Source organism: Odontesthes bonariensis, chromosome 4 (genome assembly GCF_027942865.1).
Source record: "Odontesthes bonariensis isolate fOdoBon6 chromosome 4, fOdoBon6.hap1, whole genome shotgun sequence".
Lineage (NCBI taxonomy): Eukaryota > Metazoa > Chordata > Actinopteri > Atheriniformes > Atherinopsidae > Odontesthes > Odontesthes bonariensis.
In genome coordinates this window covers 20,168,620-20,185,564 of record NC_134509.1, presented here as the reverse complement: position 1 = coordinate 20,185,564, position 16,945 = coordinate 20,168,620, and the positions used below count along the sequence as shown (strand labels likewise).

General features: G+C 43.9%; 1 protein-coding gene across 21 annotated transcripts in view; it reads left to right on the top strand.

The window, feature by feature from the left end:
* Positions 1-16,945, top strand: part of LOC142378640 (regulating synaptic membrane exocytosis protein 1-like) — a 95,947-nt gene that overhangs the window by 49,479 nt on the left and 29,523 nt on the right. For 6 of the 21 annotated variants that reach the window (XM_075463374.1, XM_075463375.1, XM_075463384.1 and 3 more), the window contains 15 exons: positions 5,993-6,033; positions 6,224-6,334; positions 6,463-6,562; positions 6,920-7,043; positions 7,147-7,203; positions 7,464-7,510; positions 7,668-7,783; positions 9,399-9,529; positions 9,680-9,851; positions 11,685-11,838; positions 12,052-12,108; positions 14,894-15,047; positions 15,932-16,042; positions 16,355-16,417; positions 16,830-16,907. In XM_075463374.1, the coding sequence (XP_075319489.1) occupies positions 5,993-6,033; positions 6,224-6,334; positions 6,463-6,562; positions 6,920-7,043; positions 7,147-7,203; positions 7,464-7,510; positions 7,668-7,783; positions 9,399-9,529; positions 9,680-9,851; positions 11,685-11,838; positions 12,052-12,108; positions 14,894-15,047; positions 15,932-16,042; positions 16,355-16,417; positions 16,830-16,907 (1,516 nt within the window). The remainder of the gene's footprint in view (positions 1-5,992; positions 6,034-6,223; positions 6,335-6,462; positions 6,563-6,919; positions 7,044-7,146; positions 7,204-7,463; positions 7,511-7,667; positions 7,784-9,398; positions 9,530-9,679; positions 9,852-11,684; positions 11,839-12,051; positions 12,109-14,893; positions 15,048-15,931; positions 16,043-16,354; positions 16,418-16,829; positions 16,908-16,945) is intronic. The other 15 variants (XM_075463383.1, XM_075463379.1, XM_075463385.1 and 12 more) reach the window with 6 other exon arrangements.

Below are 16,945 nucleotides of genomic sequence, written 5' to 3'. Positions count from 1 at the left end.
ATCATGACCTCACAACACGTGACTATAAGCCGCATTCGGACAGAGCAGTTCTAAGAACGCTCCACCTCGAATTTCGTTCTAATAACTGCCCTTCTCCAGGGGAACTGTTTCATTTTGCATTCGCACATGAGTCGGGACCTTGATGGGGACTGATGAGAAGCAAACATCTGCGACAGCGACGTGTTACTTTAGCGCCACATTCAACAACAAAGCAAAACCCGGTAAAAGTAAGGAGAGAAGAAAAAAAAACACCACCAAGAAGCTAACATGGAGAGCGGGGAGGCCACCGTGTTCATGGTCTGCATGATGGTGATATTAATCATGGACGATCACATCGGGCGTCTAACATCGAGGCTGGAAGAGCTCACAGAGAGAGTCAGGAGACGAAGAATCGAGCGCAGGCCATACTTCTTGGTTTCATGAAGGAAGGAGAGCAGAGCGCCGCAGACAAAGGAGACGACGTGTAAGTTTAACTTATTAAACACGCGCCAGTTGTGTCCGTGTCGTATGAGTAAACATTTCAGCCGTTATTCTACTGTTTGCGTTGAGCAGATCAGGAACATGAAGAAGAGGAAATCTGACAAGGGGTGTAGCTACCAAACACCAAACACCTACGTCAGATGTGTTCCTATAAAACCCAGAAAAGACCCAGCCTCAGGGAGAAGGAGCTAAAATGGTTATAGGAACTGAGGGCCATGGTCCCGAGTTCCTGTATGTGCGAATGCGGGAAAAAAACCGCCTCATTCCTGAAAAGGTTATAGGAACTGCAAAAGGTTCCTACAGTGGGAATGCAGCTTATGAGAAGCTAGCGGCTAGCGAACAAAATAAAAGAGGTCTCTGAACAAGGCTTGCTTTTCTTGATTTTGCTTAAAGGGATAGTTCGACTCTTTTGACATGAAGCTGTATGACATCCCATATTAGCAATATCGTTTATGAACATTTTCTTACCCCCTGCTGCGTCCTGTGAGCCGAGTTCCAGCCTCGTTTTGGCGTTGACGAAGCTAGTTTGCTAGGGTCCCGAAAATAAAGTGTCTTGCTTCTCCAAACAATATGCGTTCAAAAGAGTAATACATTTGCATCACAAAATCGTCCCTCCAGAAAAAGTCAGAACTCACAATCGCTTGGCGCTATTTTTGCCTCCCTTCATATCAATGCGTACAGCCACCTAGCGATAGCCGCACCTGTTATGGTGTTTGCTGCTCGGAAGCAGGGGACTGCTGGGTCTGCACTTCGGTCTGCACAGCTCGCAGTGATACGAAGGTTGAGAGAAATAGCGCCAAGCGATTGTGAGGTCTGACTTTTTCTGGAGGGACGATTTTGTGACGAAAATGTATTACTCTTTTGAACGCATATTGTTTTGAGAAGCAAGACGCTTTATTTTCGGGACCCTAGCAAACTAGCCGGACTACCTTCGTCAACGCCAAAACGAGGCTGGAACTCGGCTCACAGGACACAGCAGGGGGTAAGTCAATGTTCATAAATGATATTGCTAATATGGGATGTCATACAGCTTCATGTCAAAAGAGGTGAACTATCCCTTTAAGATCTTTTTTATGTTTCGTAACTGAAATATACAGAAAAGGAAAAACAAATTTCTAGATAATAGACATCATCTTAATACTGTAATTCAATCTTGAAATTGATTAGCCTAGCTTAAACATCATGTGCATCACGTTAGCACATTAGAATTTAACCAACCAAATAATTCCAACACAAATCCAAGTGTTTTCTGAACACATTAATACTCACAGAGACGAAATTTTCTCAAGGCACAAGCGTGTAGGATACATTTAGCGTGTACATGAGTCCTTTCAGACTTGTTTCTGCCGAAGCACTTGTTCGCATTAAATACGCCAAAGATCGTACTATGAAGGAGCGCTCACTCGCTCACGTAGCTGCACGTACAATACGACCAAGATCGTTTGTTATGCAGATATCTCACTTTGACCAGATTTCAAACCCAAAATATTTTAACCGTTTTTAGCATGAAATTACTTTTACTATCTTAACTATGATCTTATTTATTACCTTATTTCTGTAAATTATTCACAATATGAACTGATTACTCTCTTTGACCAAAAAGGCATCCCAAATAGCTTGTTAGAAGGACTAAAAGGACAGAAAACACTGCAGACGGTATAATTTACTTACTATTTTTCCAGCATGTTTCGTTTCTTTTGTGTGATTGACCCACTGGAATATGCTTAACTCCGGGAGTAAACAGCAGAGGTCAATCTTTACACAGTAATACCTGATCATGACGTTCAATTTCAATTTTCAACTTTGTTTTCAAAGCCAGTGGGTTATCTGTCTCAGATGTATTGATCACTTGTTAGTGTTTCAATGAGAGCTTTATGAATTTTACACTGTATATCAGATAATATTTCAGATATTGGACTGATAATCCGATAATCAGCCCAGCTGTGGTTTCGTTTTCCAGAGACATGTTCCTTATAGCGTTGGCTGTCACATTATCTAACAGGATTTTACATGCAGATTACTGAAGTTGTGAATCTATTTTAATTAAATTCCAAGTTTTGCCATTTTTAAACCCACAGCTCAACGCAGATGTGATACATAAAAGGATGTTTTTATTTAATTTTCATGCTGGAAAAAACTGACGTTTGTTCTATGAGTTCTCTTAGCACATTATTGTTAACAATGTTCACAGTAAACTCCTGCCGGATACACAAAGTGCATCGCCTGTAATAACTCTGTCTTTGAGGTTATATGGAGGTGAGGAGCGCTTCGGAGTAATTGCGTTATTGCCTTGGTGTAAGAACAGCAGTAAGGTGATAATGCTGCTGAGTAATGTAGGAGGAAGCATGTTGTTGGGATGACACTGGATCCTATGTTGCTGCACTTCAGCCACGATTCTACGTCTGTTTGAGATATTTCTGCACTTACCAGGATTCCTTGAACATTCCCCAGAGAATGAGCATGAACATGTTGCTCTAATCCATCAAAGGGCATGACATCTGGTTGACCTGTTAGCTTGATGCTAATCACCGCTAATGTAGGTAGTCTGAAGATGACATATAATTAGCAGTCAGCCACTTTATCTTCTTACAAGGTTTTCGATGGGTACAAAACTTGGACACTTGGACACAAAGATCAGTCCTTAGTGGGGTCCAAACGTCTGGGACGGCATCAAAAATCAGTGAAATTTCCACACTTTGTTGAAGCTGGATCAGTTGGATCCAAAGAAGAAGCTTTTAGCATGAAGATATAGATAGATGGACACGCACACACATAAAGAACAATAACAACATGCACAGAGCCGAAACTTTGATGTTGCATCAGAGTAAATCAGTTTTTATAATCCAGCTGACATTCTCACTGTTCAAACCCAACTCAGCTGTTTAAACGGCTGAGTCAGCATATTCTTCCTCGAGCATTCCCAGTGGACGCTCAGATTAGCATCACAGGAGTCCGCTCAAACTTTTTTTCTCCATCGCTCATGATCATGTGAAGCAACTTGTCATCTTCCTCCTGGTTCAGAGTGAACACTACAACACATTTCCGACTAACCGCACTGCTCATGTTCCACAGTTTTCACCATTAAACGGGAGCTCTATCTTTCCCCGTACTGCTGTCTTTTTGCCAGAGACTTCAACTGAATGGTTGTCCTCACTTGCTCACTTGAAAACTGAGGGCTCTTCAAAGGTTTTTGAATCCCTGTCTTGCTGTTGTTTTCCTCCTGTGGTGAATACGTGATGCTGGGCCAGTTCGTTCCTGTACTTGACTGGACCATCTGTCAGTGTTAATGAGTGCTGGGACACATCCACAGTCACTGGTGTGTCTGCGTCTGGCCAGGCTCTGCTACAAGCTTTTTGACAGGCCATTTGGTTTGATTTTGGGATAAGTTTTTAGCTTTGGCTCATGGATGAAGTGGCTTTAGTCAAGTTTGTTGCCTGAGAATGAAACTTTTCTCCCATCTGCTGCTTAATGACTGATTAAAAGCAAAAACAAAACAGACAATTTGAATATAAGACAAGACCCAAGCTATGGCATGAAAAGACTGCGGCTGGCTCTCACCTGTACTGGTACCTTTTTACAAAAGATATTGGCAGCGTAGGTGTGTTTCAGCTGTAGGTGTGATGGATATTTTTATCCTTTCTGTAACTGTTTCTGAGCTGCACGGTGGTGCGGTGGTTCGCACAGTAAGAGGCTTTTCTGTGTGGAGTTTGCGTGTTCTCCCCGTGTATGCGTGGGTTCTCTTCGTGTTCTCCGTCTTCCTCCCACTGAGTGTGTCCGTGCATGGTTGTGTGACCCTGTGTTGCACTGGCAACCTGTCCAGGGTGCACCCCGCTGAACTGGACTAAGTGGGTATAGAAAATGGATGGATGCTAATTATTTTCAACGATCCAGCACTCGCCCACACAAAGTTCCTAATTAACACCAGCAGCTGGAGTCAGTTGGATCTGAGCAGTTTGCCTCCGTTAACTGATAAGTCACCGTTTTAAGGCTGAATTTTGTGTGAATTCCCAACAATGAGCTGACTGACAAGCTGGTAGAAGTCAGTAACAGGATGAAAAGTTTCTGATCATCCAGTCCCATGCTGTTATTGTGAGAGAACTAAGTGTGTGCACGTGGGCAGCCCTTTCACTTTGGGCCTCACAGAAGTGTCATTGCTGAGGGTTATGCCTGTCCATTGCTCAGTTTGTCAGACCTGGGCTTGAAAGAGGACTCAGCTGCTGAGAATCCAATAAGGCAGATTTTATTAGATAATTCCAACCACTAATACGATGTGATGAAATAATCAGCTATGAAAAATGTAATTCTATATATGATATAAAACTTAATAAATAAAAGAGGACAAAACAACCTAAACTCACTCTGTTAAGAGGAGGGCAATTAACTAAGAACTATAAACCAAAAATCACTCCCTAAGGAGGAAAAACAACTTAGTACTAGAAACAAAATTAAATGCACTCCTAAAAACCGGAGGCTCTACAAAATCTTTGAAACGTTATCTATAACAAAAATCACTCCTAACGGAGGCTATCAAAAAATGGCTATGAAAACTTAAAGCAATACTATGTAACATTTCTACCTTAAAATAACAGCTTGAAAAAATTTGTGTGGCTAGAATGAGTTTTAATATTAGGATTGGCCTGTCTCCTATGCCCTTCGGGGGTCTGAGTTGGAAAAACTGCGCTATGTAACTTTGCTGGAGCGGCCCGGTGGCGGCCCGGGAGCTGAGCGGAAGTACTTTGACTTGCTTTCTGGCACACCTACCGCAAAAACAAATAGACCCCTCTCACGCTCCCAGGTACATTTGATTACTCTTACCTTCTTGGTCGACATAGCTTGCACCTTCTAACTCCTCGCCGGTTCGTCAACAAACGTGAAAAGTGAAAGCGAAAGGGTGTTGTATTTACGACAGTGTAACCGTACATTACCTCCAAGCCTGTAGGGGGAGCTCCAGAGTGGGCTTTTTGAGAAGTTACATTGTATCGCTTTAAGACTAGATTACCAAATTTACAAACAAAAAAATCACTCGCAAGGAGGCAAGGAATCATGGCTTTGTATACGAACGGTATACTTTGACTGTGGCAGGCTTGGGTGAACGACAAAACGAAACACTCAGGCACAAGACAAAGGGGGACGCAGACTATAAGACACATGAGGGCAAACAGGTGGACACAATCAGGAATCAGGGAAGACACTCCAACGGGTGATACATGAGGAAGGGCAAGTGACCTGAAACAAGAGGAGAGTTACTCTTCAAAATAAAACAGGAAATGACAAAACATGGAGACAAGGCAAAAACCCAACTTGACCTCACCGTGTGACAGTTTCTGTCCTTTATGACTCTCTTTAAACTGTGTCTGGTAAACTGCCACATTTGGACCACAGGGAAGTTCTTAATGTTCAAGGCCATTTGAAAGAAAGAAACTAAAGAAAATTAAATGACTTCAGTCAGGAGCTGCAGCAAAGACTCCTATAGAGATCTAATTTCTGCTTGTCTTGCTCTTTATTCTCGCAGGTGACTGGGACTGTCATCCTTTAGATCCTGCAGTCTGGCACGTAAGTTTGAAAGTGTTGGCACGCCACTGCTCTGACCACCTAACTCACATGCACCAGCAGGTTCTTCTAAAGTGCTAAAAGACAAGAACAGCACAAGCTGGACGTCACAGTTAGACTCACGCACAGTAATAAAACTGGGTTATTTACACCTCACGATCTGTTTTCCTCACACTGTTTTCTGTCCCCGCAGCATCCAGTCACGTGGCAGCCATCCAAGGAGGGCGACCACCTGATAGGACGCATCACACTGAGCAAGAGGTCGGCCATGCCTCGTGAGGCGGGCTCACTCCTGGGCCTGAAAGTGAGCAGTAAATCCTTGGAATCCTTGGAATGGAAGTAACTGCATCCCGTGACTCCTGTAAAATCTGTGGAGTCATGGGAAGCACACACGCTCTTCTTTTCACCTTCCGGTCTCACCTTTGTGTGCAGGTAGTAGGAGGGAAGATGACAGAGACGGGAAGACTTGGGGCCTTCATCACCAAAGTCAAAAAAGGCAGCCTGGCAGATGTTGTGGGACACCTACGTGCAGGTGCGAGTCTGATTAACACACAACTACACTATCCTTTATATTTGGTTAGTAATGCTCTCATTGTATTAAAACCCTGTTCATACTCATAATTAGTAAGTACTGATCAAATTATCAATTGGTGGCATTAAAAACGATGAGAATCTATACTTTTCACAGCAGATTTACTCCAAAACGCTGAACATTATCTCCTGTACGGCAGGTTTTGTGTTCAGATCACGTTGTCATGGTAATTTGGACAGAAAACTCTCAGCTCAGCATACTTTGCCACCCCATTGATTGTGCTTCTTAGTGCTCCTCTCAATCAGACAAATAAATCCCGGGCGCTGTCATCACGCTTCTTAACCACGTTGTGTCCAGGTGACGAGGTGCTGCAGTGGAATGGGAAGTCGTTGCCGGGAGCAACCAAGAAAGAAGTATACAACATCATTCTTGAATCCAAGGCCGAGCCTCAGGTGGAGATAGTTGTTTCAAGACCAATAGGGTAAGATATATGTTATCAGTATAAGATTATTACCAGCTTAAAGTGGCTAAGTCGTTATATTCTGACAGATAATTTTGGTGTGTCTCCTTCCTCTGTCTAAAAGCTCAATCAACCGAATTATGTCCAAAAACTTCTTGAGAAAAGTGTATAGAGCACATCAGTAAGTAGATTTAGTGGGTGGAGCCCCTTTCCCATGTGTCATCCCTGAAATCCTTACAATCCAACAGAAAAAAATCCCCTTTTTCCAGCTCTTCTTTTGTCCTTCATCACCCACCTTGTTAATATGTGGACCTGTTTTGGCAGGCTGCTTGTTCGTCCTCCACAATCCATTTGCAAAAGATGAATATTTACTGGATGTAAGATAAGAAAAGTGTTTAAACCTGAATATTTATATATCGATGACTCTTCCCTTTTTTACAGAGACATCCCAAGAATCCCCGGGTCCCCCCACCCTCCTCTAGAATCCAGTAAGTGTTTATATGGCATCATAATCCGTCTAGTTCATTGTAAGAAGCCTCCACAGAGACTCCCTACAGTTACATTGTGGTGTCAATAATTTCTCATTTTGTAGTTGTCTGTTTTCAATGATACATTAGAGGAACTGCTTTTGCCTTAATCCCACAGCAGGCTCCAGTTCCTTCGAGTCACAGAAGATGGACCGTCCCTCCATATCGGTGATGTCTCCCACCAGCCCCGGGACCCTCCGAGACCTTCCTATGGTGCTGCCTGGACAGCTCTCTGTGAGTAGCAGGCGGAGAAAGAGCAGAGAAATGTGGTTTATGTCAGCGGTCCCCAATCCCCGGGCCCCGGAGGTGGCTCATCTGGTATCGGGCTGCACAGAAAGAATGAATAACTTACATTATTTCTGTTTTATTTATTATCCGAGTCTGAACAATGTTTTATTTTGAAAAATGACCGAATTCTCTCTACGTTACATCCGTCTGTGACTCACTCTTGACACGTGTCAAGATGCTTGTCTCGGTCACGTGATACCTTAACGCTAATATTAAACTAACAAGCTAGCAAAATGAGTAAAAAACAGACGTCTTTGGAAAGTTTCTTTGCAAAGGAAAAAAGGCCCAGTGAGGAGACAGAAGAAGAGCCTATCTAAGAAAAGGAAGCTGCATTTAAAGCAATTCAATGTAACTTCTCAAAAAGCCCATTATGGAGCTCCCCCTACAGGCTTGAAGGTAATGTACGGTTACACTGTCGTAAATACAACACCCTTTCGCTTTCACGTTTCACGTTTGTTGACGAACCGGCGAGGAGTCAGAAGGTGCAAGCTATGTCGACCGAGAAGGTAAGAGTACCTGGGAGCGTGAGAGGGGTCTATTTGTTTTTGCGGTAGGTGTGTCAGAAAGCAAGTCGAAGTACTTCCGCTCAGCTCAAATATTGTCTAAAATTAAACTGGTCTGTGGCGCAAAAATGGTTGGGGACCGCTGGTTTATGTGACAGGTTATGGATTCTAATGAAGGCCAACTGCCTTCACATTAAGGCTGATTTATGGTCGTCTGCAGAGAGCGACTGAGAGCCCTCCCGGAGACGCTCTCCGTTGCTTGCGTGCGTCGGCCAAAATTCCTATCTATCCGTCGAGGCGACGGAGACCGCAGGGGTTGTGATTGGTCGGCTAACAACATCATTTCCGGAATCACTTTTGCGGTTTAGCTCCTTCCTCTCACAACAACAACACCGCCATTTCTGAAAGAGTTTACTGTGGCCGGTCAACATTTGGTCAAAAATATTTGCATTTCAATTTCAATAAGCTACAACTCCAACAACAGTCTTTCTCTCTCGGTCGCCATCGTTCACTGTGAGGAGTGGAACGGAGCCGGAAGGTAAACAATCAATCAACGACTTTCACGATAGACGTCGCGAGATTAGGTCGTTTAACGTAGCGACGCCTGCTGACCGACGGAGAACTTCGAAAGGATTTTTGACCATGGAGTCGGATTGACGGATAGCGACGGAGAAGCATACCGAGGCCTTTAGGGCTGTAGCGATACACTAATCTCACGATACGATACACGATATTCAGCCGACAATTCGATTCGATTCGATACACTTGCATCATTTTCTGAAAAAAAAGGGACCGTGTGATTTGACACGAATCGTCTCTGATTGGACCAGTGGTCTGTCCTTTGAAGCGGAACTAATTTATCACTGCTTTGTATGATGTGACCCCCTGGCATTGTATTGTATTATAATAATGTTCTGTGTTTTCACTAATTGTAACGTCTGACTTTTCAATAAAGGGGGCTCTAAAAAATAAAATCGATACTTTATCGGGACACAAAATATCAATATATGTCGCAGTATCGATAAAATTGCTCAGCCCTACTTCACATGTCATTCAAGGTGAAGCTGTGGTACGATAAAGTGGGCCATCAGTTGATCGTCAACGTCCTTCAAGCCAAAGACCTGCCACCCCGTCCAGACGGCCGACCTCGGAACCCATACGTCAAAATGTACTTCCTGCCCGATAGGAGGTATACTCACTGTATTCACTTTCTCCCCTTTTGCAGGTCTTTCTCACATGTGTTTCTTAAGCTAACCTTCACCAGTGGTTGTTGTTTTAAATTTGTCCAAGATGATAACCCCCTCCCCCTCGTTGTACCCTAATCTCTGCTGTGATCCAGCGATAAGAGTAAAAGACGGACCAAAACAGTGAAGAAGAGCGCAGAGCCCAAGTGGAACCAGACCTTCATATATTCCCATGTTCACCGGCGGGACTTCAGAGAGCGCATGCTGGAGATCACAGTCTGGGATCAGCCCAGAGTCCAGGAGGAGGAGAGTGAATTCCTGGGAGAGGTGGGTTGTATACGGGTCTATGAACAATGTCTAAAGAATAAATACCACATTTATTGTTTATACAGTGACAACAGTAACTCTGATGAATGAGAGACCCTGAGAGAGCCCCCCCCCCCCCCAATCTCCAAAAAGTACTGAAGTCAGTCCAGATATGTCTTGGCCATTTCCCCATCGGGACTGAAAGGAGAACCGTCGGCAGCTTTTTCTTTAAGGACGTCACTCAGTGGGTCTCCATGATGAGATTACTTCGATTATAGCTATAGTTGGGTTATTCTCCTTATTTGTGTAAGGGTAATTATCCTTGGATATATGGCGGTGAATGAACCAAATCATTGGCACAAAGCATGTCATACCCCGGTATGATAGGTGGCGCTGTACCCATTTCAACTATTGCTAATAGAGCCACTTCCTGTTGACCTCTTCACCACCAACAACAACAACAAACTCAGGCATTCGAGAAAGATGGCGAACGGAGAGCAAGATGAAGCTACGTCCCTCTACATTTCATCTGTGATGAGCTGCTTGTTGCACAAATGGGATGCACAACGGCGCATTCTCCATCGCGTTGTTTGTTTCTTTCAGACGACAACAGTAATATCGTCTCCTTTGACTTCCGGGTCACGACCCTGGGAAAAAATCTCGAGCATGCGCAGAACGCAAAGTCTAATTCACCACGTGCTTCACCGTCTACAAGCAGGTTTAATTTGACTTTCAACCAAGTTATCTCGGGGTCTTAATCCGACCGCGAGTAATCCGATCCGATCCAATTTCTTGTCCGATTAAGGTGTCTATATGAACTTAATAACTCAGTCTTATTGTAATTTAGCCAATAATCCGATCCTTTCAGTGCAATGTAACCCCACTGACTGTGTTGCAGTTATCTTTCCTCTCAGGTCTGAACATCCCTGTCCCCGCCGCTAAGAAGCCTCCACATATCATGATGCTGCCACCACCGTGCTTCTCTGTAGGTATTATAATAGCTGGTGATGATCAGTGCCTGCTGTTCAACAGACGTAGTTCTGTGAGTTCTGCCCAAAGACCAGACGATCTTTATCCTCGTGCTGTTGGAATAATTTAAACTCTGCTCTGCCATGATGGTCTGACTGGTGCCGGTTGTCCTTCCAGCAGGTTCTCTCATTCATCAGAAGTTGTTACTCAGTTGTTACAGAGATGAACGAGGACCTTTGTGCTCTTTTTGACTGTATGACCTCTTAAAGGAGTCCTTGTGGGCCAGACTTCTTCCGTTCTGTACATTATAGAAGCTTATAGAAACTCGTGGTGCATACACCTTTTCAGTTTCTGGGCCTCTTTTGACCTCTTCTCGGATCACTTGAAGCTTTACAGTCTCCACGGCTCTAATCTAGAGGAGTACAAAGAGTCACTAGATTTCTAGGCTCAGTTTTTGCCCTGATATGTTTTGTTAGTGATAAGACAACCGAACAGTACTTACACGTAAAAATCATGTTTATGACTACATTCTCACATAAAACAGAAAACATTTTTTTCATGATATTTTCTATTGATTTTAAAGAATTTGACACAATTAGCTGACTTTAAACCAATGCACACAGGTTTTTTCCAGTTTAAGCTGTTCTACTCAACCTCTTCTACGAGGCCACAAGATCAATATGTGTCACCAAATTTTCTTATTGTCTCGTGCAACACTGGATAATAGTACCTCAAGGCTTATGTGTCTTAATGGATTTAAGTGATGCTCTTTTAAAGGTTGTGATTGGTCGGTTGGTATTTCTTTGTAGTATTCGAAGTGGGTCCTCCATGAACAGGACCCTCCACTCATCTCTTATCTGCCTCCTTCCCTCTCTGTCCCGTCAGATCCTGATAGAGCTGGAGACGGCATTGTTAGACGACATTCCGCACTGGTACAAACTCCAGACGCACGACGCGTCCTCCATACCTCTGCCACAGCCCTCTCCGTACCTCCCACGCCGACACGTTCACGGAGACAGTCCCAGCAAGAAACTACAAAGTATGCCTGTTTGTATGCTGCGTTCTGACAGCATTCTGGGTTTTATCGGACTTGAAATGTTTTTGAGTGTGCTGCTGTTCTCTCCTTTACTGAGCTTTCTCTTTTGTGTCTCTCTGTGGGAGACGGAGACAGAACCTCTCAACCTTACCCTGTCTTATATGTGTGTTATGTTTGTTTGTGTGTGTGTGCGTATGTGTGTGTGTGTGTGTGCAGGGTCTCATCGCATCATTGATACAGAGTTTGATGATGGTTTGATAGTTGTGAATAAAGGTGGGTGGGGGGCATGATTACTGAGCCTTCTCCTGTAGTAGCCTGTAGGTGTCCAGCACTGGGTGAGAAGCTTCTCCTTTCACCCTCCCTCCATCTGTTCACCCGAAAACCTTCAAAAAATGTCTCTGGCTTACATTTTCAAACAAAATGGAGCCTGACTGAAATTTTTATTTGCAATGTTTTGGCAAAGCTTTAGTTACTGAACATCACTGAGGCTGCGGTGAACAGTTTCTCCTCTTCTGCTGGACCATAAAAACCGTGTAGCACCGAGTGCATGTTCGACTGTAGAGCTGCAGTAGTTCACTGACATTCCACTGAGTCGACTGCCATTCTCCTGCATGTCTCCAGTCATACCCGGCTGTTGCTTACTTCACTGAAGACACCAAACACGTAAAGAAGAGGATGACTTTGTGTTATTTTGGCCAGAAGAGTCACTACAACTGCTTTGCTGTTTGGCTGTTTCTGCAATGGCTTCAGTTCCTGTCAGTCAAAAAAGGAACTGATTTACACAATGAGCCTTTTTAAGTGCCAGATGGACATGACTTTTCACAAAAAAATTTGTATATTATGGTGAAATTATTAGAGTTTTTATTGATATTTTATGCTCAAATGGATAATGATACATCCTCTAATTCCACAAGCAAACAAATGCACGATGACACATTCTTTTTGGAGACTGTAACACAACAACAACAACAACAACAAATCAAGAGAAGAATTCCTTTTGTGTGTTAACGTGTGTTAACGTGTGTTAACGTGTGTTAACCACGAGTCATGGGTGCATTGTTGGAGTTACAGAACAAACCCAGTGCCAAAGCTGCTTAATTCATCCACAGAGGACCCTGAGAGTCATAGCTTTTTACTTTCATACGTGCACATACATAAACATCACGACCACTGACACATGCAGTTAAAAAACATTCATTATCTTGTTATAGAGGCACCTGGCTGTTAGCAGGATATATTAAGCAGCAAGTGAACACTGTGCGCCTGTTTGTGATAGTTAGCCGGCTGAGTCATAGCATCTCCACAGCTGCAGCTCGTGTAAAAATGTGTCCGGTCATGGGTGGCCATGACCATTTAGATCCAGTAGAAATATTTGGGTTCTGATAGAAAGGTGCCAGAATACAAATGATCTCACAGTTTGCTGTGTATGGAGCTGCATAACCCCAGACCGATCAGGATGCTTTTGCTGGCTGAAAGACGTGGTACCAGGATGCATTATGGGAAGAATACATGTCAGCGGGGTCCACTGGGAAACAGAACACTGACCTGCCATTCATGTGGATGTTACTTTGGCACAAAACACCCACCTAAACACTTGCTGATGAAACACAACCCTTCATGGAAATGATAGTTTGTGATGGCAGCGGCCTCTTTCAGCAGGATCGTGTTCCCTGGTTTGAGGAACACAACAAAACAAGTCTGAGGTGTTGACTTGGCCTCCCAAATCTCCAGAACTCAATCCAGAAGAGCATCTGTGGGTAGTGCTGGGCAAACAAGTCTGATCTCTGGACGCCCCCCACTTCACAATCTTCTGGTTTTAGAATATGTGCAACTGATGGTTTGAAGACAGCAAGTGTTGTTGTTATCCGGGGCTATCGGGGGGTTTCTACACACGAGTCTAATGGGATGACATCATCGACGCGCGCCGCTGCAGCACAGCTCATTCCTTCCGGTAAGGACGTCCATCGGACTCAAAGCCGTCGTCCACGTCGCCAAAATCTGATAATTATCCTGCCATGTTGCACAAAACTAGCAGCAGCAAACTCCGTGTGAAGTTAGCCGACTGTAACAGAGCATGGAGTACATGAGCTGTGCTGCAGCTGTGTAAAAAGCCCCCATAAGCCCCCCGATAGCCCCGGATAACAACACGGCAGCTCTGAGCTAACAGTGCAATAGTACGCGTTCATTCATTCATTGGTCTTAAAGTATTGGTGAAATAAAGACAGATAATGCCTTATTTAGAGGCTGTATTGTCTCTGCCCTGTTCTCTCCTGTTATATGGATATACGCGGATCTCCAGGGATCTAAATATCTTCCGAAGGACGCCGACTTTCACCAAACTGTTATCGGTGAGTAGATGAACGTATTTTATGCCAGAAATAAGGTCCAGGTTTAAAAAAAAAAAAAGAACTTCCCCTTTAAGAGGACGAGTGGAGCGTCACATCTCGATAGGTCAGAGCTGTTTTGGTTGAAAAATTGAGACTCATGCAATGTTAGGCAGGTGGTCATAATGTTATGGCTGTAGATTCTATCACTCGTGTTCGTCCAGTTGTTGTTGCTCGCCTGAAATAATCACTACAGGAAGAGAACAAGGCTTTTACTAGCAGCTCTGTTTCGGGTCATTTGTAGCAGCTCCGTTTTCAAATCAAGCTCCAACCGGTTCTGTGGATCTGAATCTTTTTCATTTTCTTGATATAAAACCAATTCTCTGTAGTTTCACAGCTGTTAATGTCTCATCTTTCATCTCATCTGACACGAGCATGAAAAATGCAAACCGTGCCCATCTCAGGACCGACAGAGGCATTGCAGAAACAGCCGGCTCTGTCACACGACCAGTGGGTCACTTGCTTGTAAAACATCCTAATGTGATGTTCTACAGTCTTTAAGGGAATGGCATCTGTGATGGGAGTGAGTAGCAAACTCACAGCTGCATCCTGATCAAAACAATGAACAATCGATGCTTTAATGTTTTGCTTTATTTTTCTGTGTGTGCATCCATATGAAACTTGAAAGCTTTTGTATGAATGTGTGTCCATGCTGTGTGTGTGTGTGTGTTTAGATGCAGAGCGGAACTCCCGGGAGCGAGAACGGGGCAGTACGCTGGCCGTGCCGGAGCAGCAGCGGGCCGTCCAGCACCGCTCCCGCTCGGTGTCTCCTCACAGAGAGGACTCCTGCAGGGCGCGGTCTCGGCCTGCGCACGTGCCCATGCAAAGGTCAGCACCATCTGCCAGCGCTACACAGTGGCCTGTCAGTGGGTCGTGTGTCGACTGTGGTGACTATTTAACAGCATCAGCAGTGGTGCGGTGTCACATTTCAGGTTGAACAAGCGTTGCAGCGGAGTGTAAATCCCAGTTTTCTTTACTTGCTTATTCTCTTTTAACATGACTGATGTTCAGTATATAAGTACAGTAAAAGTGGGGGCACCCTTGAGCTGTATTGGGATGGCTGACAGAATGAGGACTCAAATGTAGGACTCCTGAGGGGTGAAATCTAACAGGTGTATAAACCAGGCGATCGGTCAGCAGGGTATGGTTAATCTGCTTGGAATTTCTTCCAAGCCTTAAAGGGATAGGTCCCCTCTTTTGACATGAAGCTGTATGACATCCCATATTAGCAATATCATTTATGAACATTTTCTTACCCCCTGCTGCGTCCTGTGAGCCGAGTTCAGCAGTGGTGATATCGTCATATACGAAGGGAGAGAAAATAGCACCAAGCGATTGTGAGGTCTGACTTTTTCCTGGAGAACGATTTTGTGATGCAAATGTATTACTCTTTTGAACGCATATTGTTTTGAGAAGCAAAACGCTTTATTTTTTAAACCCCAGCCAACTAGCCGGACTACTTTCGTCAACGCCAAAACGAGGCCGGAACTCGGCTCACAGGACGCAGCAGGGGGTAAGAAAATGTTCATAAATTATATTGCTAGTATGGGATGTCATATAGCTTCATGTCAAAAGAGGCGAACTATCCCTTTAAGTCATTAGAATACCAAAATGAATCATACTCACCAAGTTTCTGAAAAGATTGCACTGCTTACTCTTCCATGTGAGTATCTGCAGCACATACAATAACCAGACATATTTGATTTCATCAGGAGTTTGGACGAGATCCATCAGAACCGCCACCACTCCCCCTCACGCTACCACGAGTCTCACTTGGAGCACCAGCGCTCCGGGGACTCGGACTACGAGTACTCGGAGGACAGGTAACATGATGTTGGGATCTCTGGGGATCTTTGGGGTGAAGGAAGTGCTCTGACGTGCTAATGGTTACCTGCATTTTCCAAAGGTTAAATCTTGGATTGATTAATCAGAATGTTCCCAAACTAATTCTACTAATACGACTAACAGAATGAAGCATATCAAGTTTGTTGGAGACTTTACTGAAATCTCAGAATTATTATTTCCTGGTTTCTTTCATTCATAAGTTCACTTTGCCTGTCTGAGTTGCCATCCTGTTCTGTTGTGTTTTCTCGGGTTGTTTTTCATTTGTTCACCCATCGTCATGGCAATGACAGTGAGGTCCTGGAGATGCACAGGTCTGTTCGGGGCGGGAGTGCCGAGTGCCTGCACACTAACAGGTAAAAATGATCCAACTGCCATTCAGCTTTATTTTACTGAGTATCATCGTGTTCATGCTCACCACACTTTAACAACTCCATCTTAACAAGCCCGAGGCTCTCCGGTGGAAAAGAAATGTGCCGGTTGTTCTCTTTATATCATGTTGTTTCTGTTTTTCTGCACCTGGATAAAGTTGCACACTCTTGTCATCCTGTCTATTTCCTGTTAGCACAGCTGCCTCATAAACACACACACACACACACACACTGAGCACTGTATGAGCTGATTGGAAACCTAAAAGAAAGCAAAGCTTTTTGGATTATTTTCTTCTTCTCAATTCATCCCATCGAGTGTGTTCTCTCACAAAAGTTTTATTTATTTTCCTTTTTTTTTTTTTTCCTTGTGCATGACCTCCATTCACAATACAACCAGGAGCATAGGTAGATACAGCAACACGCTCCCCCCCAAAATGCCGCTGTTAGTAAATGGCATCCATAAAAACATTTACAGGTAAGTGTTTCGAATCTGGAAGCCATCGACACCTTTCT